The sequence below is a fragment of the Drosophila navojoa genome, chromosome 2 (assembly GCF_054131105.1).
Source record: "Drosophila navojoa isolate 15081-1374.11 chromosome 2, UAZ_NAV_1.0, whole genome shotgun sequence".
Classification (NCBI taxonomy): domain Eukaryota; kingdom Metazoa; phylum Arthropoda; class Insecta; order Diptera; family Drosophilidae; genus Drosophila; species Drosophila navojoa.
In genome coordinates, this window is record NC_142890.1 from 28,606,030 (window position 1) to 28,629,164 (window position 23,135).

The 23,135-nt window shown below is 41.3% G+C and overlaps 3 protein-coding genes and 1 non-coding gene across 10 annotated transcripts in view; 3 read left to right on the plus strand and 1 right to left on the minus strand.

The window, feature by feature from the left end:
* The first annotated feature begins 57 nt into the window (after nucleotides 1–57).
* Nucleotides 58–3,717, plus strand: LOC115563609 (glycine dehydrogenase (decarboxylating), mitochondrial). Its single transcript, XM_030386894.2, has 7 exons — nucleotides 58–365; nucleotides 438–516; nucleotides 703–1,229; nucleotides 1,299–2,032; nucleotides 2,095–2,497; nucleotides 2,551–3,477; nucleotides 3,537–3,717. The coding sequence occupies exons 1-7, from the start codon at nucleotides 189–191 to the stop codon at nucleotides 3,645–3,647; spliced, it is 2,958 nt and encodes a 985-aa protein (XP_030242754.1). The 5' UTR covers nucleotides 58–188; the 3' UTR covers nucleotides 3,648–3,717.
* A 570-nt stretch (nucleotides 3,718–4,287) lies between these two features.
* Nucleotides 4,288–6,013, plus strand: pont (RuvB-like helicase pontin). Its single transcript, XM_030386896.2, has 3 exons — nucleotides 4,288–5,279; nucleotides 5,336–5,534; nucleotides 5,589–6,013. Exons 1-3 carry the CDS (start codon nucleotides 4,463–4,465, stop codon nucleotides 5,941–5,943), a joined length of 1,371 nt encoding a protein of 456 aa, XP_030242756.1. The 5' UTR covers nucleotides 4,288–4,462; the 3' UTR covers nucleotides 5,944–6,013.
* Nucleotides 6,014–6,364: 351 nt separating this feature from the next.
* Nuak (Nuak family kinase 1) overlaps nucleotides 6,365–23,135 on the plus strand; it is a 46,466-nt gene continuing 29,695 nt past the window's right edge. For 2 of the 7 annotated variants that reach the window (XM_089256334.1, XM_089256337.1), the window contains exon 1: nucleotides 6,365–6,971. The gene's annotated coding sequence lies outside the window, so the exon portion shown is untranslated. The remainder of the gene's footprint in view (nucleotides 6,972–23,135) is intronic. The other 5 variants (XM_089256338.1, XM_089256339.1, XM_089256340.1 and 2 more) reach the window with 3 other exon arrangements.
* TRNAS-GCU (transfer RNA serine (anticodon GCU)) lies at nucleotides 18,477–18,558 on the minus strand. The gene has a single exon. It is a non-coding gene; the product is annotated as a tRNA-Ser (tRNA).

Consider the following 23,135-nt stretch of genomic DNA (forward strand, 5'->3'; position numbering starts at 1 on the left):
TAAGAGCAGCTGAGATCAGTTCAGTTCAGCTCAGCGTCGGCCTCTCTAGTGATAAGATCGAAGATGGGCTCTATCAGCTCGCATGGAGAGGCACTAGAATCAGTCGCTGTTTGGCAGACGTTTGGACTGGACGTGACCGAGGAGGTAGAGCCTTACAACACCTTTAAGCACTGCTTAGATAAATCAGAATGCAACGTATCGTGGCAAGGCGCAGCTGCAGCTTAATGCTGAGGCTCAACGCTCGCTCTCTGGCCACGACGCCCGTGGGCGATGTGCTCTTTCCGACCAAATCGGATTTTCCCAGTCGTCATATAGGACCACGCAAGACGGATGTGGTTGCCATGCTGGACACGCTGGGCTTTAAGGTGAGCAAGCAGTGAGATTACTCTGTAGCCTAACAAATTAATGTCCCCTCTCACTCTCTCTCTCTCTTTAAGTCCTTGGCAGAGCTCACCGAGAAGGCGGTGCCGCAGAGCATACAATTGAAGCGGGATCTGAGCCTCGACAAGCCTCTGAGTAAGTAGTGGAAATGTTTTTCAAAAAAAGTCAACCACGTCGACCCCCTGGCGCGATCCCCTGGGCAGTGATAAGAGATAAGCGCGGTTCAATAGGTCCGCCAGCTAGCGCGTCGTTGACTGCTGCTTGACTCGAAGCACATCACAAATACATACATACTTATATATAATCTCGATCGCATTACAGACGAACACGAGCTAATCCAACGTATTCGTGACATTTCGCTCAAGAATCAGCTGTGGCGCTCGTACATCGGCATGGGCTACCACAATTGCCATGTGCCCCACACGATCGTGCGTAACATCTTCGAGAATCCCGGATGGACCACACAGTATACACCCTATCAGCCGGAGATCGCCCAAGGTCGCCTCGAGTCGCTGCTCAACTATCAGACGCTCGTCACCGAGCTCACGGGGCTGGATGTGGCGAATGCCTCGCTGCTGGACGAGGGCACAGCTGCTGCGGAGGCCATGTGCCTGGCCAACCGGCACAACAAGCGCAGGAAGCTCTACCTGTCGAACAAGGTGCATCCTCACACCTTGGCGGTGGTGCAGACGCGTGCCGATGCACTGGAGCTGGATATCGTTGTGGGTCCCATTGAGCGGGCCGATCTGCGCAGCCGAGAGCTGTCCGGCATTCTGCTCCAGTATCCGGATACCTACGGAGATGTCAAGGACTTTGAGGACATTGCGGCTCTGGCACGCAAAAATGGCGTAAGATAGATGTAAATGCTGAAAGAGTTACCCGAATCTCAGCTATCTCGTTCTCTTTCACACTCTTAGACCCTGGTGGTGGTGGCTACCGATCTGCTGGCCCTCACGCTGCTGCGTCCGCCCGCCGAGTTCGGCGCGGACATTGCCATCGGCACCTCGCAGCGCCTGGGCGTGCCCCTGGGCTATGGCGGCCCGCACGCCGGCTTCTTTGCCTGCAAGCAGAGCCTGGTGCGCCTGATGCCGGGTCGCATGATTGGGGTGACGCGCGACATGGACGGCAACGACGCCTACCGCTTGGCGCTGCAGACCCGCGAGCAGCACATCCGACGCGACAGGGCTACGAGCAACATCTGCACCGCCCAGGCCCTGTTGGCCAACATGTCCGCCATGTACGCCATCTACCATGGCCCGGAGGGTCTGAAGGCCATCGCGAATCGCATTCATCACTTCACACTGACGCTGCAGACGGGTCTGCTCGAGGCTGGCCATGAGGTGGTCAACAAGAATTTCTTTGACACTCTGCACGTGAGACTCTCAGGCGATCTCTCGCTGGAGGAGCTCAAGGAACGCGCCGAGCACAAGCACATCAACTTGCGCTACTTGCCAGATGACACCGTATGCGTGGCCTTGGATGAGACGGTGAGTGTGGCAGATGTGAACGACCTCTTGTGGTGCTTCAAGGCACCATTAACGGTGGAGGAGCTGCTAGCACGCAAGGATGTGCTGAAGAACTCCATTGAGAACTCCAAGTTCCTGCGCACCTCGCCCTACCTGCAGCATCCCATATTCAACAGCTATCACAGGTAATCAGTCAGAAAGTCAATCAGTCAGGCGGAACAAAGCTAACGAAGTCTTTCTCTCTCAGCGAGTCTCGCATGGTGCGCTACATGAAGAAGCTGGAGAACAAGGATATCTCGCTGGTGCATTCCATGATCCCACTAGGCTCCTGCACCATGAAACTGAATGCGACCACCGAGATGATGCCCTGCTCGTTCCGACACTTCACAGAGATTCATCCCTTTGCACCAGTCGAGCAGGCTCAAGGCTTTCATCAACTGTTTAGCGAACTGGAGCGGGATCTCTGCGAAATCACGGGCTACGACAAAATCTCATTTCAGCCCAACTCTGGTGCTCAAGGCGAGTACGCCGGCCTGCGTGCCATCAGGAGCTACCACGAGCACCGCAACGAGGGACATCGCAACATTTGCCTGATTCCCATTTCTGCGCACGGCACAAACCCAGCCTCGGCCCAAATGGCTGGCATGAAGGTATGCTAACTTTATGAAGCCCTTGCCAATATTTTACTAACTTTCCATTACAGGTAGAGCCCATACGAATTCTCTCGGATGGCTCCATCGATATGGCCCATTTGCGTGACAAAGTGGCGGAGCATTCCAATGAGCTGTCCTGCCTCATGATCACCTATCCCTCGACCATGGGCGTGTTTGAGGAGACAGTGGCCGAGATCTGCACGTTGGTGCACCAACACGGTGGCCAGGTGTATCTGGACGGTGCCAATATGAACGCTCAGGTGGGCCTGTGCCGGCCCGGAGACTACGGAAGCGATGTGTCTCACCTGAATCTTCACAAGACCTTCTGCATACCGCATGGTGGCGGCGGCCCTGGCATGGGACCCATCGGAGTGAAAGCACATCTGGCACCGTTCCTACCTGGCCATCCAGTTGTCAGTCCGCTCGCTAGCGAGGAGCACAGCTTTGGTGTCGTCTCAGCCGCGCCCTTTGGCAGTCCGGCAATCCTACCTATCTCCTGGTCGTACATTAAACTCATGGGTAGTCGTGGTTTGAAGAGAGCCACCCAAGTAGCCATCCTGAATGCGAACTACATGTCCAAGCGTCTGGAGCAGCACTACAAAACGCTGTACAAGGCAGAAAACTCGCAGCTGGTGGCCCATGAGTTCATACTGGACATACGGGATCTTAAAAAGACGGCCAACATTGAGGCCGTCGATGTGGCGAAGCGTCTTATGGATTACGGCTTTCATGCACCGACCATGTCCTGGCCCGTAGCCGGCACACTGATGATAGAGCCAACTGAGTCTGAAGACAAAGAGGAGTTGGATCGGTTCTGTGACGCCATGATCTCCATTAGAGAGGAAATTGCAGAGATCGAAGAAGGGCGCATGGACAAAACCGTTAATCCCCTGAAAATGGCGCCACACACACAGGCCCAGGTCATATCGGACAAATGGAACCGTCCCTACACACGTGAACAGGCTGCCTTCCCAGCGGTAACTATTCCATATTATACATTACATTATTTATATACCTAATTCATTTTCATCGGCAGTTGTTCGTGAAGCCAGATGCTAAAATTTGGCCTACTGTTGGCAGAATCGATGATGCGTATGGTGATAAGCATTTGGTGTGCACATGTCCGCCCATTCTGCCAGATTTGTAATAAACTTGTACAATATCTAAATATCTTTAAGAAAAATATACATATATCATATAATAAAATATACAAAATAGCTTATGTCGTTTACCCAATGTTTGATTGCTCTGTTGCGTTTAAACGTTTAAATTAGCGCCATACATTTTAACATTTTCAGTCAATTCAACACGGTACCATTCACAGCGAACGAACACATATTCATCGATAGCTACTGATAATCATCGCATCGCAAGGTATATACATATGTATATTGACATCGACATTGTATATGTATATTGACATCGACATTGCAATGTATATATGTATATTGACATCGACATTGTGACATTGAATTTTTAATTGTTCTATTGAACTAAATCAAAGTTCTTTGGTAGCTCACCTCTAAATCTTACAGAATAATTACTCAAATTGGCACTGTTAACGCAAACTTTGTGATTTTCGCCTTAAATAAAAACAAAAGTACTCATTTTAACATATTTCTGTCAATAAAATATGATTTCATAAATATACCTTTAAACTTATTCAAATCCTCAGTTAATTTGTAATCTCTTAATTCTATGAATACCAGATTAAACAAGCACCAAAAGACCGGCATTTTTGGCAACAAATTCAAGGGTTCTGCTGTTACTAACAGTTCTACAACTGTTAAATTTTTAGATGCTAAAAGCATATGTTGTTGTGCTGGTAACAGGAAAACAAGCGTGCGCTCAACAGCAAACAAATTTTGTTTTACAAATTTGTTTGATCAATAAACAGTATTTCGAGATTTTAACTTTGACAACAGTCACGGTACGGAAGCTGCTCGAAATTAAACAGAAATCATGAAAATCGAGGAGGTAAAAAGCACCGTGCGTACCCAGCGCATCGCAGCCCATAGCCACGTGAAGGGACTCGGCCTGGACGAGACCGGAGCAGCCATACAAAGTGCCGCTGGACTGGTTGGCCAGAAGGCAGCCCGCGAGGCGGCCGGCATCGTGGTGGATCTCATCAAGTCCAAAAAGATGGCTGGCCGTGCTCTGCTACTGGCCGGCCCACCCGGCACCGGCAAAACCGCCATCGCATTGGCCATTGCCCAGGAGCTGGGCAACAAGGTGCCTTTCTGCCCAATGGTCGGCTCTGAGGTGTTCAGCAATGAGATCAAGAAGACCGAGGTGCTCATGGAGAACTTCCGTCGCTCCATCGGGCTGCGCATACGCGAGACCAAAGAAGTCTACGAGGGCGAAGTGACCGAGTTGACTCCAGTAGAGACCGAGAACCCGATGGGTGGCTACGGCAAGACCATCAGCAACGTTGTGATTGGTTTGAAGACCGCCAAGGGTACCAAGCAGCTGAAGCTTGATCCGAGCATCTTTGATGCGCTACAAAAGGAGAAGGTTGAGGTGGGCGATGTCATCTACATTGAGGCCAACAGCGGTGCCGTGAAGCGCCAGGGACGCAGCGACACCTTTGCCACAGAGTTCGATTTGGAGACGGAGGAGTACGTGCCCTTGCCTAAAGGCGATGTGCACAAGAAGAAGGAAGTTATCCAGGATGTAACACTGCACGACCTGGATGTGGCCAATGCCCGCCCGCAGGGTGGCCAGGATGTGCTCTCCATGATGGGGCAGCTAATGAAGCCCAAGAAAACTGAAATCACAGGTAAATTGCTTTGAGTCTCTACACGATCTCAGGACTGACTAACGAATCTCTTGCAGACAAACTCCGCATGGAAATCAACAAAGTCGTCAACAAATACATTGATCAGGGCATTGCAGAGCTGGTGCCCGGCGTGCTGTTCATCGACGAGATACACATGTTGGACCTGGAGACCTTTACCTATTTGCACAAATCTCTGGAATCTCCCATTGCTCCCATTGTCATATTTGCCACCAACAGAGGCCGCTGTGTCATTCGGTGAGTCCCGTTTTCTTTCCATATTTCTGACCATTTAACAACTTTTCTCTGCAGTGGCACCACTGATATAGTCTCCCCTCATGGGATTCCCTTGGATCTGCTGGATCGCTTGCTCATCATTCGCACACTTCTCTACTCTACTTCGGATATGGAACAGATTATCAAATTGCGTGCTCAGACCGAGGGTCTCCAGCTGGAGGAAAATGCTTTCGCACATCTCAGTGAGATTGGAACAAGTTCCACTTTGCGCTATGCTGTCCAGCTGCTGACTCCGGCTCACCAGATGTGCAAGGTTAATGGGCGCAATCAGATCACTAAAGAGGATATTGAAGACGTGCATTCGCTGTTCTTGGACGCCAAGCGCTCCTCCAAGCATCTATCCGAAAAGAATAATAAGTTTATGTTGTAAGTTTACGCATGTAAAGCACAATTCCATGTTCACCGATACTTTAATAAATTTGCGAAACTATCGAGTCTAATCGGAGGCCATATATATCGATATTAGAAAACAGCTGCAATGTTCTCTGAGAGAGAGCTGGTTAACATTGCTACTGCTCGCTTAATATGCTCAAACTAGTGATGACAGATACACATAGAAGACAAGTCTGTTTCCAGCAGACGAGGAGCTTGAAATAAGCCGCGAAATCTTTCCCAAAACTAATCTGTTTACTTTCCATTATTATAACTAGTCAAACTGCCAAATCTGATATTTCTATTATCTGTATTTGAATCGATTGATTTTAACATTTGAGTGTCGTGATTGACTCTCGTGCTTTGTTGTTTCACGTGCGCACCGCTTCTCTGTTATCAAATATCTCTTATAAGAAACATTTAACAGAGATTTGTTCAGTAACATTTTATATTTCGGTGCGTGCTATGTGCTATTTGGCTACCGCTTGACGCTGTGTGCTTTAAATAATTTAAAATCGTACGCTCGTGTCAATAGTGTACGCTCACGCAGTAGCAGCACACATACACACGGTTAAAATAATTAAGTGTACAATTGTCGTTTAAAATAATCACAGAAATAGCAGTTTACGGTGAGAGCAAACACCGCCTCCAAAAACGCAACTAACCGTTATAGTTATTTACACATTACATATTTACCTACATACGCATACATATGTACGTGCATACGCGTACGTAGCTGCATGAGTGTAAACGCATTATATTTTGTATACCGCCTTTGCTATATCAATTTCTTATGATTATTTGGGTGCCAATCAAACGGTGCATTGTGTTTTGGTGTCAGTCTAAGCCTTTCCGATGGCTGCATTTTAAGAAAATGGAAACATTTGGCGGCCTTTGGGTCAACGAGCAGCTGCAACAACAACGACAACTACAACAGAGCGACGGCAGCTAGAAGATACCGTGTGTGTGTGTGTGAGTGAGCGCGCAACAAGAACAACAGCGAATATCAACAACAAATAACAGACGGTAAGTGCGTGTGCACGTGTGCGTGTGAATGCGTGTGGGTGTTTTCTCTTTCTCTGTATATGTGTGAGTGGGCCTTGCCTCCCAAGCAGCAAATTAGCGGTAGTATTACCCCGCCGACTGTCTACGCACAGCAATGCGAGACATGTATATGTATGTGTGCGTGTATATGCGTGGGTGCTCGTTATAATTTTTTGCATTAACTGTTATTATCATTTAAGCAGCACGCTAGCAAATTACATAATTTTTTGTACGTTTGTGTCGCTGCCAGCGAAAACGAAAGTTACGCTGGGCAGCTACTGGTTTTTGTTTCCACACTGTTTGCTGTTTGTTGTCGGCTCGTCTTCATTCTTATTGGAATTCTACGCTAGTTTTGCCGCTTGCTTTGTTCGCCTTGCTTACAACAACGGCGTGTGAAGCGCGCTATTTGTGTTTATTTATGAATGAGATTTATAAAATTAATGACAATCACACATACGTTTTCATTTGATTTGTGCGTAACAGCTTATCTGTTGGGGGAACCGTTCGCTAATTAGTCTCTCTCGCTCTCACATGCATACGCCTCTACATGTATGTATGCCTGTATATATGTACATATGTATGTATGTATATGCACGCAAGCGCAACTGGCTTTGTATCTGCTTTTCGCCGTAAATCAAATCAAGTATTGCGAAAAATATAATAAATATACAAAGTACGTTCGTATGTATATAGATATATACATAAATATGTCTATATATACATACATATAAGTATATATTTATGTACTTTTTCGTGCTCTCAGCTGTGCTTTCGACATATTCATTACATCTGTATGTATGTATGTATAATTTTAAGGCGAAAATTTGGCTGAAATATTTAAACAACACATTTTTATGTGCCGCCGGCGACGTCGACTGAGTCGCCCACTCGCCACTGTCGCTCTCCCACTTTTGAGCGCTCTCTCTCGTTCTCTCTCTTCCTCTGTCTGTTTCGTTTGTTGTCCAATTTGATGCCCGTTTTCTTTTTATATTATTTTTTTTAAACATTTGTACCAAAGCAAAATGTCCAATACATACGGATGTGTATATGTATGTGTACCGAATATGGGTACGTAAATCCGTATATGTATTTAAGATGTATTTACGTACGCATGTGTAAACGGCTTGTACATTGACGTTGCTGAACAACTGCTACAATAACAAACTGCTTTCAGCTTTTCGCCGTATTTATTAGTCGGCGCCGTTTTCGCCTGGCATTGTCTGGCTGCAAAGCGAATTTATGCTGCTCAAGACGTGCGCTGCTATTTACTTACTTGCAATTAGTTGTTAGTTTTGAGTAGTTGCTGCACACAGTTCATTATTGTTGTTGTTGTTGTGGTTTATGGCTCCAAGCTACTTACTGTCACTGCCTCAGATATTTATTGTTTGCCGCTGCTGCGTCAGGGTTTCTTTCTTTCTTTCTCGCACAAGTTGTCATATGAATATCTAACATTCATACATACATATGTATGTACGCTGAAACATATGATGGTATGTGTGTGCAAATGTTTTTAGACAGTAAGTGTAACTGTGTGCCCTTCGCAAGGTTGCTTTGCTGTGGCCACAGCACGACGGTAAGTTATACAGCTCTTAGGTTGTGTATTGTGCATGGAATTTGTAGAAAACCTTTGTTGTGTTACAGCGAAGCAAACAAATCAACAGCTGCGACGGCGTCGACTGCGACATGTCTATTGTGAATGGGCCACTAACAGCAGCGGCAGCAGCCTTGTAAGCGCCACCCACATAAAAGCAACAGCTTCCACAGAAACATTTCTAAAGCTGCAGCCGCTAGATACCTCAACACCAACACTAGCACAGCGATTGTATGCAGTTAAACACAACATACATACATAGTATATATTTGTCTCGCTCACACGCTATGACGTGAGCGACAGTTGGTGATGCCTACGCGAACGCTTTGTAAGTCGCGCTTCAAAAGCGTCATACGCTCAGCTGAGCGCTATGCGTCCGCCTGCTCGCTCGCCGCGTCTTGTTCTCTCTAGTCGCTGCTTTATGACGTTTGGGAGCCACTTGGCTGCGTCGAGCTTTGTGCACGTGTGAGTTCATCTTCTTCGCTCCCTTTGAGCTTTTGAGTTCTTTTGTTGCGTCGCCATATTAAGAACGCACACATTGAGTCATTCACAGCCCACGCTGAGCCTAACTGTGAAATGAAACCCAACCTTAAATTGAATTTCGTTTTAATTTCATTGCACTTGAAGTCACATAAAGAGGAATACGAAGAAGCGGCTAAGGCGACCGCAAAAACTTTATCGAATGCAGCGTGGGGCGGCTATCAATTTTTTTTTTTTCTTTTTGCATTTTCTTTTCTTGTAACCTTGTGCCAATAAAATTGAAATGCAGCCAGAGAGACAGTAAATACTGAAAATCGTCTTCTGCGTGAAAATATGTGTGTATGTGTATGTGTATGTGTGTGTGTGTGTGTGCACACATACGCATGTGGGAGTGTGAAGGTGAATGTGATTTAAGACTACATTCGACTTGCTGCCTTGTTATTGTTTTGCTCTCCTTTTCCGCCTGCTTCGTGCACTTTGTGTAGCATTTGTCAAGTGAGAGCAAGAAATGCATAAAACGCGGCCAGTGTGCTAAACGGGCCAATAAACTGAGTGTTGCTTAATTTCTGGCTAGACAACGCCGTTACGCATGAGCTAAGATTCCATCTCAATGGCGAGAGATGGCGCCAGTTGTAGCGTGCAACGTGATTTCAATTGATTCACAGCTCTCTTCTCATTTATCTCACCTTTGCTATTGTGGTGTGTGAATGTTGTTGTGTGGGCGGCTTTTGATTTAGTCGGCTGTTAATGAGTGGGTCGTTCACAGCGCGCTGACTCAATTCACACACACACATATAGACATTGAGCGGCAAATGGCTCTTAGATGCATATGTGTGTAGGTTTGTGTATGCATGGGGTACAACTGTGTTTAAGTATGTTTGTACGTGCCGATAAGGTGCAAAGAAAAAGAGCTAAATATTTGCACACACTGATATCGATGAGCACCTGGCTGATGACTCTTTCCCTCTCTCTCTTGCTCTCTCTCTCTCTCATATTTTCGCTCATTCGGACTGAGTAGGCGCATTCTTATAACTGTGACGCCAGCGTAGGCCCTAACACCTCTCTTATCAGCTGTGCCGGCAATTCGATTCACTTGCATATGAAAGTATGTATGTATGTTTGCTTGCATGTATGTATTTAAATACATACAGACATATTGCCGCACCTTTATTAACAGCAACAAAGGTAGATGAAGAGCAACACGGCGAATTGAATGATTCATGCGCTTGGCATTTCGCTGTCAACGTTAGCGTCGACGTCAGCGTCGCCGTTAACGTTAGCGAAGACGCTGCTGCTAGAGCTGTGGGGTGGCATGGCCTCTGGTTTTGCCGGCTGCTTCGCTTGTTAATTTTAATTGATTTTAATTTGATTTGCTTTTCGAGCAAGTGAATTTTGTTAGCCCCTCATCATAGCTGTCTGTCGCTGCCAGCCCAATGAGACGTGGGAAAGGGAATATCGAGCTGGCTTCGCTATTGCAATAGCCTAAGCAACCGTGCTCTGACCCACTTCCTCAACCACTTCCACTTCGACGAGCGCCTGCAACTAGACAATGTTGCCGAGTAAATATTCTATTTTAACAATGCAACTGAAAACACTTTGCATGCATTTCAAGCACTGAAGCACGCTACTCTTAAATCACTCACACAGATGCACACACAGCCAACACACACACACCAAAGTGCTCTGCCAGCTCTCCAGAGATGGCCCACCTGAATGTACGCTGGTAGCTCCCTGAAGCACTCGGGCGGAGCATCTAGAGTAGCTGCAACTGCCACAGAGCTGGGCTTAATGAAATCCGCAAGTTAAATAAAACTCAACCACATTTCTGATGCGCTACCCGCTGTACGTCACTCATTCAAGCTGAAGGATGCGCACGATGTGGCAGATGTGGAAAACGTGGAAAGTCCAGGGGAACGCCTTCGACAAGCTTTTTCTCTGTGTTTCTGCTCCTCTCACTCACATCACTCTTATTTTTTTTGTTGTTGTTGCAGTTGCAGCTGCTTTTATTGCTCTGGCATAAAGTTCAAGGATCTGGCATCATTTATTGAACGCCTGAGCGTATTATCAAGTAGAAGGGGAAACTGCTTTACTCTCATTTAAGAATTGTTCGAATACTTCCCCAAAGGCTCTAGAAACAATCACTCTGAATTATTAATTTGAAACTGCCATAAGATTGTCTCTATTATCTGTAAAGATCTGAAGATAAATTCACTTGGCAGTGTACGAAGATAAAGCATAGTCTATAACCCATTATATAGTCAGCATTCACACATTCAACGGCTCTGATGTTCCCCTACGAATTCATTTCAAACCAGAATCGAGCAGTAGAAACTAATTAAAAGTTTGCACTTTTCATATTTAACTTTCGATGGAGCTCCTCTGTGGCCCGATCAAAGAGATAACTTTGCTTGTGAAATAGCTATCTGTTGCAAGTTGATAACTGAGTCCATCTGTTTACTGATAAGAGCGATAGTCTAGTTAGGCTGAACTCAACTCGATCTCGATTTATAAGACTCGGCCAACAGCATTCCATGTTTTAATTGGTTTCTCTATTGATAGGAGTTTCCAGATCCAGCGGTAACTGTCACTTTACGCCGTTTCTCATTTTATGATTAAAAAAAAAAAAAAAAGCGGCAAGCGCATGCAAGCGAAAAAATTGTAAAATCTGACACATGATGGCATTCGAATGCTGGTAAATGAAAGTCAGGTAGAAGAACAAGAACAACATCTGCACTGCTGTCGGCTAGCGAAACGCGCAACGGCGGGCCAAAAAATATGCAAATGTGGCGCCAGTGTTGGGGCACCTCCATCAGCCCCCGCGTTTCATCCACCAACCCAAAACCACCCCCTGCATGCATGCAATCATTTTAAATCTGTGGAAAAATGCAGCCACTTTGCCCCCGCCCGCGCTCACTCATCATGAAAACAGTTGCGAATACTCAGATATACATACATATATGCATATATTTATGTGGGCCAGCACACATACATCTATACAAAGATACGTATATAATATCTACATATATATAAAATATATGTACATATATTGCTATTCAAGACTGTAAACAGTTGCATGCAAAAAAATAAATTAAACAACAGTTAATGAACCGTTGTAGAGCGCTTAATTTTTATATCCTAGATGCTAGCACATTCTAGAATTCATTTGTTTTCGGACAAACGCCCAATATTTCAATAAAATTGCTGAAATAAAGAAAAAGATAATCTTTATTTATTGGGAATATTTTTAATATATCATTAAAGAATATATTTGATGCTTACTGTAGCAGTATTACTTTTTATTATAATTTATATTTATATTTACATATATGTACAGCTAAAAATAATAATTTAGCATAAGCCGACACGATACGGTGTTTATATGTATATATACATATACATAAGAAATCAACTTAAACATATGTTACTTTATTAATTATACATATATAATATTAAATAATTTGAGTTGAGTGCGAGATCCTTACCAAGATATATATTATTTTTTGACTAAAATGTTCTCTATATTTCATCCGATTAAATATATTTGAAAATAGATGAATAAATTCAAGTTTTATTTATGTATTTAAGAGTAAGACTTTATTGAAAATATTTATCCGATCTTTAATGACAATCTGTAGTCGAATGCTGAGACTGAAGTACATGTACATACATACATACATACATATGTATTTTTGTGTATCAAGTAAAAAATTCGCTGTTTAGGGACGCTGCTCAAATTCCTTTACAAACAGAACGATAAATTAGTTTGAACATATTTGAGGGTATTTTCACATAGTGAATTTATATACAAATTCGAGCGAGCGAGCGAGGGAATGTAGGCAAATAAAAAGCAATGCCGGAGCGTGGGGTGGCAGATGAATGATGGATGCTGTGCTGTGCTGTGCTCTGTAGTGCAGTGTACTGTAGGTAGTGTAAATATGCAGAGCTTGCAGCTTCACATTCACACACACACACACAGACACAGTGAGAGAGTGGGATGGATAAAGGCAAACGGCGTACTTCTCCTTAAAATCCTAAAATGCTTAGCGTGCAAAATCAATTTGATGCCATTTGTTAAAATGCTTTGTGTACGTGTGCGGGTGAAGGAGTGCATGTATGTGTGTGTGTGTGACTTTGAGTGTGCATAAAATATGACGGCGCATTTTGGGAAAAGTTTGCTGAAGTGCAGCAGCAGAGGCAGCGACGCTTACGGCGCCGTCAACATTGCCACATGCATGCAGCATTTACTTTTGCTGCCACTTTTTCGTCACTCGTACATCTGTGTGTGTGTGCGTGTGTGTGTGTGTGGGTGGCCAAAGTACTGCCTGTGTGTGGCTATGTTTGTGTTTGTGCTTGCCGCTGAAATATCGGTCAAGGCTGCCAGCCAGCTAGCTCACACTCAGGGAGGGCGCTTTAGGAACTGCCATCGCTGATTCCAAGACGACTGTGCCACTATATCAACACTTTTGACGATATCCACAGTCGGCTCAAATACCGTTGCCATCGTTAATGACATTTCCACGTTGCTTGCACCCCTTTGCGTCTCCAATCACTCGTGCCCCTCGCTTGGCATGACAATGCTCGAGTGCTCGTGGTAACCCCAAAACAAGGTCAAGGATATGGCTTGCACGGTCCACACGCGACACTCAAAGATACCTATAAATACATACATACATACATACATATATAAGTGAGTCGTTCTAGTGCTGATCCTGGGGGCTGGTCAGAGAGGAGTTTGCGTGCTTTTTTACTTTTATTTGTTCGTCCTATTGTTGCACGTGGGCGGGAGTGTTACGAGCCGGAAGTTTACATGCAGCAATTAGGAAGTTTGCGCTGGGCGGGACTGCGAATGCCCGCGCATTTCGAGTTTATACGCAGATCAACAATGTGATACAGAAATACATTTTTAACAATTCTAAAGGAATATTTTATTGAATATTCAGCTAAAGAATATCTTAACGCAAAACCTGAAAATAGGATATTTAGAAATAACCTCTCTCTCTCTTATTATTATAAAATATATTTTTATTATTTTATAATTAATATGTATATATATATATATATATATTAATTTTATTTTTTTATGACTTTCTTTCGTATAATTTGGTAATACAAAACAAAAAAAAACAAAACTTTTTTGAGGAGTATAACTAATATATCTTACACTCCAAAAATTACTCTCATACAATCATAGCTGCCTATACGATACTGAAAATGTTTCATTGCTCGGCTAATGGTATTATTTGAGCAAGTCCAGTGGGTATATTATATATACATTTCTTGGATGTAGTCTATTATAAAAGTCCATATATATTATTTAATCTGCAACTATAAATTATTGACAAATTTTGATTATACCTGACGCAGGCTTTTGGTACAGTTAACTATGTCGGTTTAACAATCGGTTTAAATAAATCAACATTTGAAAAGTTGACTGTGCAGGGAGTGGCCTCAGTTCGTTTCCAAACGAAATAACGCATACGCTGCCCTTGGGTAAATTTTAAAGCTACGCCCTCAACTGTAATTAGCTTTAATAAAATTGCAATGCAGTGGGCGAGAGTGAAGAGGTAAAAATGAAATAAAAATAAGAAAAAAAAAAAAAAGAAAACTTTTTGAATTTGTTTGGACACGCAGATGCCATGAAATTCACTTAGATGCTGCCAGCAAGCGAGCAAACAAATAGCAATCAGCAGCACCGCAAGAACTTCTACCCCAACTATGCGACCACCCGCCACGCCCATTCAGCCAGCTGCAGCCACAGCCACAGCAACAGCCACTGCAACGGCAACGGCAACAACAAGTTTAGCAACTCTCATTGCGCTATTGAAAAGCATTCAATGCACTTCTCAGTTCTCACTCCTCACTTCTCCTTCGATCTCCAGCAGCCGCAAAATTTTGTGTAATCCCATATAAGTATGCCGCTGCTGAGCTGTAGCTGGGATGCAGCTTTCGGCCATGAGACGTGCGCTCAAATCTGCCATCAACACTTGTTTATAAAGCGTCGCTGCACCCACACCACGCTCCCTTCTGTCCACGCCCACAGCTGCCTTCAGCAAAGGCAGCAAATAATGCGAATCTGAAGCTTACGCATTTGTCGTCTTAGCTGAGCAACAGCAGCAACAACAGCAGCAACAACAACAACAACAAAAGGGAAAAGGACGACAACGTCGTTTTCTTAATCCATTTGCTTCAGCCAGGCGCTGCCAGCCACGCCCACTTGACGTCACGCCCTGCCAATAAAACTTTTACTTTAGCCCCTTTACACAAGCAAGGAGCAGAGTAGTTGCAATTGTTTTTTTTTTTTTTCATTGTTGTCTTTACTTCAGCTGCTGCTGCAGCATTTTGACAAAGATTTTTCTTGGCTTCCCCTGCGAGGACATCGACATTGGCATCAAATGCAGCAAGACTTGCAATCTTTTGTTACCCTTTGGCTTCTAAATCTGTTCACAGTTAATGTGGGACGACTAGGGGAGACAGAAACATGAGCGAAATTAATATTATAACAGACACCCAGCTATTTCGCATATACATATATGAACATATATAGAGTATACAGCGCCGTGCAGTTGAATAGGTTTGACAATTTCTAAAGTTTGAAAAGTAAATCTCATCCCTAATAATAATACTTCTCATTTTAATAAAATCAATTTTTGTATATTACAAAATTAATTGTTTTCAGCAAGAAATTATGAATGTTGGATTTTCATTTATTTTTTAATTTAGTTTATAATAATTATTTTTATATTAATTTTTTTTTTATTTTGTATATTTTTAATCACTTCAAATGATACCTTGCTCAAAGTAAGCAAGTACAAATTTGTGGCATTAAATGAACTCTTTACATGCAACCATGTAATCGATAACCTTATCTCAAACCTATTCAAATGAGCAAGAAAAAAAAAATATATGTATATTTTTTTTTTTATTTTTAATTTATGCATATCTTCAGAGAGCTAAAACATTTTTCCCCATAGTTAATTGACTTTTTAATTAAAGTTTTCAAAAAGTCAACATATTTAGTTCACAACACTCTAAATCTTAAATCGCTGCATTTTATTTACAATTACTACAATATGCGAAAAATTATTTAGTTTATGAAATGCTCTCAGCGAAATCTTAGAAAATTGGTTTGCATAAAATTCGTGTATATTAAAACCCTCTATTTCATTTCGTAAAGTGTTTCAAAAGTTTTCCAAAAATTATTTATAATTTCAATGAAATATTTAAAAGTTTAAATAGTTTTCAATTAGTGAGTGTATTCGGATATTAGCTTGTTTTTAATGCACATAGTTGGATACTTGGAATTTATTTTCGGACTGACCTACATTGATGGTGCTTGCGTTCAAGCCTTAAGAACTTTGCTATTGATGCTGACTGCCGACTGCCGACTGCCGACTGGCGACTGCTGCCTGCTGTGGGTGGAATGCGGAACGTTGAACATGGAACGTGGTACGTCTTATGATTTTCGATTATAACGTCAATGACTCGACGCAGTCACAGCAGCTGCGTCTGGGTGAGAGACTGCCCGTCATAGCTGGGAGCTTGCTTAGCGCCGCTTGTCGTCAGCGCAAAGACAATGTGAAATGATTCGAAATGTTTGACAGCTGAAAATGAAAGAGTGCATGGCTGAATGGCGGAATAGCTGAAAACTGTCAAATATCGCATATGGGGCGACAAAAGCTCGCAATTTGACTCGCAGACAGAATAGAGTACATATAATGTGTGTGTGTGTATGTTTGTATGTGTGTGTGTGTGTGTGTGTAGAGTCTACTCCCACTAATGTCACTCTTTTCCGCCATGCCAATAGTTTTTGTTGGCCTTTTGTTCTCTTCAGCTGCTGCTGCTGCTGCTGCTGCTGCTGCTGCTCTGTATCTGTATCTGAATCTGTGATGCTGCTCGCCCTTCCCCTGCAGTCGGCTTCCTGTGACCCGTTGCGATGAAAATATGAAAATTGCTAGCTGTTTTGTGCTCTGCCGTCTCTCCCGATTCCCATTGAAACCATTTTTCGTAAAGCTAGCCCCAACAACAAAAACAACTCGGTTTTTGTCTGCTTTGTGCGCTTAGTGTCGTACATTAGGTTGTTGTGTTTGTTTTTATGGCTTTCAAAATAGTTTTATGGCATTGTCTTTCCTTTGATTCGACTCGTTGGTACGAGCTGCGACACTCTGCGATCTACTTATTCCTCTTGGTAATTAACATAAATATTTTTGTTCGTCAGCATGACTATGTGTGCGTGTGAGCGTGTGTACTTTCGTAATTTGCCATTCATTTCAGTTAACAAGCTCAGGCGAAGGAGCTGCTTGACGATCCCCCCAATACAATTTCCAATCCTTAAATTGTTAGAATAATTGTAGCATATGATAGTTGGCAGCATTTTTATGCCCATCCAATAAATACTTAAACCATGTTATTAATGAACCAACCGCATGGTTGTATTTGTTGGCATTGCCAATATATAAACAGAATTTACTAAAGCACAAGTCTCGCCACCGTAGAGCACACAAAAAATTCTTTTAATCCAATTTTATCCAGGGGCTTGAAACTCTTATGCCTACTGGCATTTATAAATCGATAAGGCTGCTGATGTTAATTCAACTTTACTTTATACACCCAATTACAAGAAGTTATGTCTGCTGGATATAATAGATATAGGGTATAAACTTGCCATTAGTGTAAGCTTTATAAATATACAAATGTGAAAAGATTGATTTGATTTATCACCTTTGCATTATCAATTTAAGAAAATAAATAAGTATTTTACCTCTGACACATTTCAACAGTTCTAATAATATTAAGAGAATATAACAAACGCATTCATTGACATATAAAACAAATTAGAAACTTTGTATTAGACATTATGTAGGGTATAGGGTATTCCAGTGTCCATCTACTTGAACTATGAAAAATTGTTTCGCACTTTTATACATATAAAGATAAATGTTCATTAATGCAGTGTCTCTTTTTTAATGTATTTAATGAGATGCCTTAATGTAGACTCATAATTTACTTTAATCCTTGTAACCACGAAATACAAAACTCCCACAAACCACCCAAAAGCGACTTAACATGCGGAAATGTACATATATACGATATACATATATATGTAGGTATATATTTATATATTTTATGCATGGCGAAATGAATTATTAATTCAGAATATGCATCTCGATTGATTTCGAGCTATTAATAAATATTAATTAACAACATAAAAGACAATGATTTCAAGCGGAACTAACTGCATTATTATTATAAATTAAAGTAATTGTATGCATTTTCGGATAATTACAATTTATAGCTCTCTAAAAGTATTTTTTTTTTGCTTCTCTGCACTGGCTTCAATATCATATTTTAATGCTAGCCAAATGTAACTTCTTAAAAAAAATTTTTTCCAAAAAAAATTTTTAGTACAAAAAAGTAATCGACGAGGATGGGATTCGAACCCACGCGTGCAGAGCACATTGGATTAGCAGTCCAACGCCTTAACCTCTCGGCCACCTCGTCGCCCGGAGCCAGCGACTCTCAGAACTGGACTTCAGCGCAATCGTTTTATTCGTAATGCTTATCAACGCAATGTTACCAAAAACAATTATGCTATAAATATATATTTATGGAGGGGCAGACATAGTAAATAATCGGATTAGTCACATAAAAATGGTAGTAGCGTTGCTATCGCTATGGGCTCCGATAATTATATTTGTCATTTGCAGTCCAAAATTCCATTAATATAAAAAAATTAATTTGGTTTTATTCAATTAGTTCATTATTCATTTAAATGAACTTTGTCTGTAGTTTTACTTTAGTGTAACTTAAACTTTTCCCTCTTCTACTGCTTTTTACTTTTCTCTTTGTATTAACATTTATAAATATAAACTTTATAAGTAATTACTTTATCATATACTTTAACAATATATTGGCTTTTTTAGAAGTAACAAGACTTACTAACTAACCCTAAAATTATTAAATTCTTCAGTGATAAACTTATCTAGCGAGATTAAGCCTTTGCATTTCAGCTGTAAGATTATAGAAGATATTAGATACATATGTGTGTATGCTTTTAAGTTTATGTTGTAGAAAACATTATTTGATGTTTCACTTTTATTATTTAGAATGCTCTTCCTCTTCTGCAAATAACATTCTCGTAGAGTATCGAATGCACTTTAGTTCAATATCGATAGACTATAGTTGGGTATCGATAGTTCACAATAGTGCAATTCTCTCCAATTCTTATTGGCCTAATACTATTCGGCCATTCTGACAATGAGCTGGCCCTCTATCTCTGCCAATTTCACTTATATTGACATAATAAATTTTTAATAATAGTATAGTAGTATAGATCTTTCATATCAGTTTATTTAATATATTATAATTTCATATTTTAATCTTTAATGGCAGCTAAAGCTATCCCTTATTTGAAACAAAAAAAATTTCATTTCTTTTCTATGAAATCCACACAAATATACCTGTGAAGCCAATACTAACGAATTGCATTTGCGTTTATCTTAATATTTTAAGAAATAAAATCATCTTCTAATGGCATGCACATGATCTGAGCACATGCAACTCATGCAATGCACATAAATGAGGGGAAATGCACTCAGAACTTGGCGTTCTATGCTTTCATTATATTTTGTTATGTTTTAAAGGCACTTTGACAAAAAAAAAAAAATAAAAATAAATAAATAAACTGAACTAAAACTAAATAGCAACAACAGTTGCAAAACTGTGTGCGCTCGTTTAGGAATCGCTCTGCGCTCTCATGCTGCAATGGCCCGCGCTTCACGCCCCCCTCGCCTTGTAGCACGTGCCCCAGTGCTCAGTGTTTGGCTCTTGAACAATGAGTTGCAGCAAAAGCGCAGCAAAAACAACTTGAAAATGAATTTTAATTACATGCGTCTCAGTGGCAATACACGCCTCCGTGATCGCCCCTGCCCAGCCCCCAGGCCATCGTCGCACTTGTGCTCTTTAATTTAATGTGATTTAAGCAGCCAACAAAAAATTCGCAATTAAATAGTCAACCCACTTCGTTGGATGCCTCAGCAGAGAGCCCTCAAGTGACGACCTTCCCGGACAGACAGCCGCCAGTCCAAGCCGTGAGACAGACAGTCTGTCAGTCATTTAATTATTCCTATTTAAATGTGAAAATTTGGTGCATAAATGTCAAAGGATTGTCTTAGATTGTCCAATTAATTCTTAGCTAAATTTCACATTTGAAATCTCTCAAGATGTTGCCTCAAGATTAACAATTTGGTTCATCAATGATGCATACAAATCCAATAAAAGTTTTTCAATTAACGAGAAATGTGCTGCTGTACCTCTGAGTCTACTTATCTCCCTCTCTCTCTCTCTCTCAGATAATATATATTTTGTCGAATAGATTGGCAATTGGCAGAGCATTGAGCACATTCGTATTGCATCATAAAATACGAAAACGAATTTCTCTGCAGGCCAACTAAAAGAGAAAAGCGCAATATACGACTCCGACCATTGCCACATTTGCACTTTTTGTGGCGAGTTTTTAATAAAAGTTTGCTGCGCTTGTTTGCCAGCAAGGATGACATCAGATGGAGTTATATACGTATATATATCCGTAAATAAACACATCTGACATCGTTTCAAAGGCCATTTAAATGGCATATGGATGGATGGTATAAATAGTAGTATAAAGAACATGCAGAATCCTTTATGCGGTGCGCTCCTGTTGGCGGATCTAAATGGACTGAAAAGTAATTATAAACACAGCAGATTGAAAAGTTGAGAAAAACTCATCAACAAGTTCCCCAACAGTTATTTAACAACCCGATTTGCACATTCGTCCAACATTTAACAGAATAATTAAAAAGTTTTGAAAACAAATATCAAATTGCTATACCCGTTCCTGAACCGAAACTAAGCTCTTAGTTGGAAGTTTCCCAGAATGCATCCATATCAGATGAAAATATTAAATATGATAAACCTATGAACTCCCAACAAATTAGATATGATTCAGCTTTATATATATTCTATGGGTATGCCTGTTGCGAGGTTTATGTAGAAGAAGATTTTCGATAATTATCGATAATTTTTGACACTACAGATTTACTCATATATTATGTTTGCACCTGATTAGCTGACTTAAGCTGACTAACTTAAGACCAATTCAAAAGTCACCAAATATTTGATTATTCTTAATTATTTCATTAAGAGATATAAGAACAATGCTCAATCTTTCAAATTGGATGAACAAGTGGAACGTTGAGTAAATTATAAAAGTTGTAAGTTGTAATTATGAAAGAGTGGAGTTCAGGAAGTTTAGGCACTTATGCCAAGTGTATATCCTTCGGACCCCCTTGTTGGCCTTATTTGGCACGTAATTTTATTGTCGCGTTCGGCTTCGCATTCGCATTCGTATTCGCGTTGGTGGGCGGGGCACATAAATGTGGCTGATTAAGTTGTTGCCTCAAGCAATTTGCGTCAAGTGAGGCACACGACACTCAGCATGTGTCACAGTGTTGTGCATAGCCGTGTGCAGCAGCAGCAGCAGCAGCAGCTGAATAAAGCGGAACACCGAAAGCCAACAACGTGCGACAATTACAACCGTAAATTATGCCAGCAAGAGGCCGCAGCGGAGCCTCTGCCAGCCACTATAATGCCCTCCTCCTCAACCCCATCACAGCGCCCCCCGTTGCTCGGTTGCTGGACTGTCACGCCCCTTTGGTTGGCTGCCCACAAGTTGGACGCCGCAAGTTGCAGCCACAAATGAAGAAAAGCAACTGCAACAAAATGGAGCGCGACAACGACGACAACGACAACTCAATTAAGTAAATGAGTGAAAAGCAGGCGTTGATGCTGATGCTGATGCTGATGTGGCTGTTGATGCTGATGCTGATGCGGACAGTGGTCCAGCCTGTGTTATTATTGTGGGCGGTTTTTGTTTTCGTTGCTTACTCTTTTTCATACACCACTTGTCTTCATGGTGGGCATAATTAAGAGTTCGCCTCGTATCAAAAGAGCAGAGAACGATAATTACGTTCAGCCTGTAAATGGCTTACAGCATTTTTGCTTTGTTTGTGCTCAAGGCTTATGTTAATCTGATTAATATTAAGAAGCTAAACGAAGCCTGTACCGAGCTCTGTCTTGGCATTCAGAATTAGCCCTGTTATATACTCAAACAGCTTGATCTGTAAAACCTTAACTACCTGAACGTAGTTAAGCAGAGAATCATAAAAGTATTCAGAAAATCAATATTTTTCTTTTGTTAAAGCTTTTTTTATGGAACGCATCTGCAAATCCAAATTGGCTTTTATATATAAATCAAATAAAAACTGTGTAAACATGTTTCACATTTAAATTGAATAAATAATTAAGTTGCTGAATTAAATTCCATCCTGTCACTGACGATAAAAAGTAAATTTAATTTGTTTACATTGAATGCGCGGTGCAAATCAAAATGTAACTGTTCAAGCGAACCCATTGACAACAGCTGAATTCGCCAATTGCATTTTGGTTTTTTCTGTTTTACTAATTTACATTTTTAACACAATATTATTATTCATTTAATAGAGTATTTTATAGAGGGGTGAGTGCGCCAATATGCGCTCTATTATAAATTCATAATTCATACAAATACAAATATTGTTAATTCATTCAAGTGCCTCAATAGTTGCATTCATGAATTTTAACGGGAATTAGCGCTTGTTTAAAAATTCTTTATTTCAAATTTATTATTTATAATAAATATTTGTAATAACTCTATATATTCCTATAGTAAATTTCTTCTTCGAGATGAACAAAACTTGATATTATTAAATATAATTATGTTTCCATATCAGGATAACTCCTGATATCATTGGACTAAGACTTTAGAAGATGAATGTACATATATTTTTTATCTTTCTATTATAATGACGTGCTTGATCAATCAGATATGTAAATTCAAATGCTAATTTGTATCTGTGAAGCTGTTCCACATGTAATCTACATTGACATCCATGTTGTCATGTTGTCAATGTAAGGAAATATTCACCAGGACATACATATATAATCTATTTAGTTGACATAATGTAATCAGCTAACTGAAGTGATTTGCGATTAGGTTTTAT

Bases quoted from the DNA above. Each gene is read 5' to 3' on its own strand.
- LOC115563609 (XM_030386894.2), top strand. From the start codon at position 189: ATGCAACGTATCGTGGCAAGGCGCAGCTGCAGCTTAATGCTGAGGCTC. The intron at 366-437 runs GTGAGCAAGCAG...TCTCTCTTTAAG, and splicing joins TGGACACGCTGGGCTTTAAG to TCCTTGGCAGAGCTCACCGA. The intron at 1,230-1,298 runs GTAAGATAGATG...TCACACTCTTAG, and splicing joins CTCTGGCACGCAAAAATGGC to ACCCTGGTGGTGGTGGCTAC.
- pont (XM_030386896.2), top strand. From the start codon at position 4,463: ATGAAAATCGAGGAGGTAAAAAGCACCGTGCGTACCCAGCGCATCGCA. The intron at 5,280-5,335 runs GTAAATTGCTTT...AATCTCTTGCAG, and splicing joins CAAGAAAACTGAAATCACAG to ACAAACTCCGCATGGAAATC. The intron at 5,535-5,588 runs GTGAGTCCCGTT...TTTTCTCTGCAG, and splicing joins AGAGGCCGCTGTGTCATTCG to TGGCACCACTGATATAGTCT.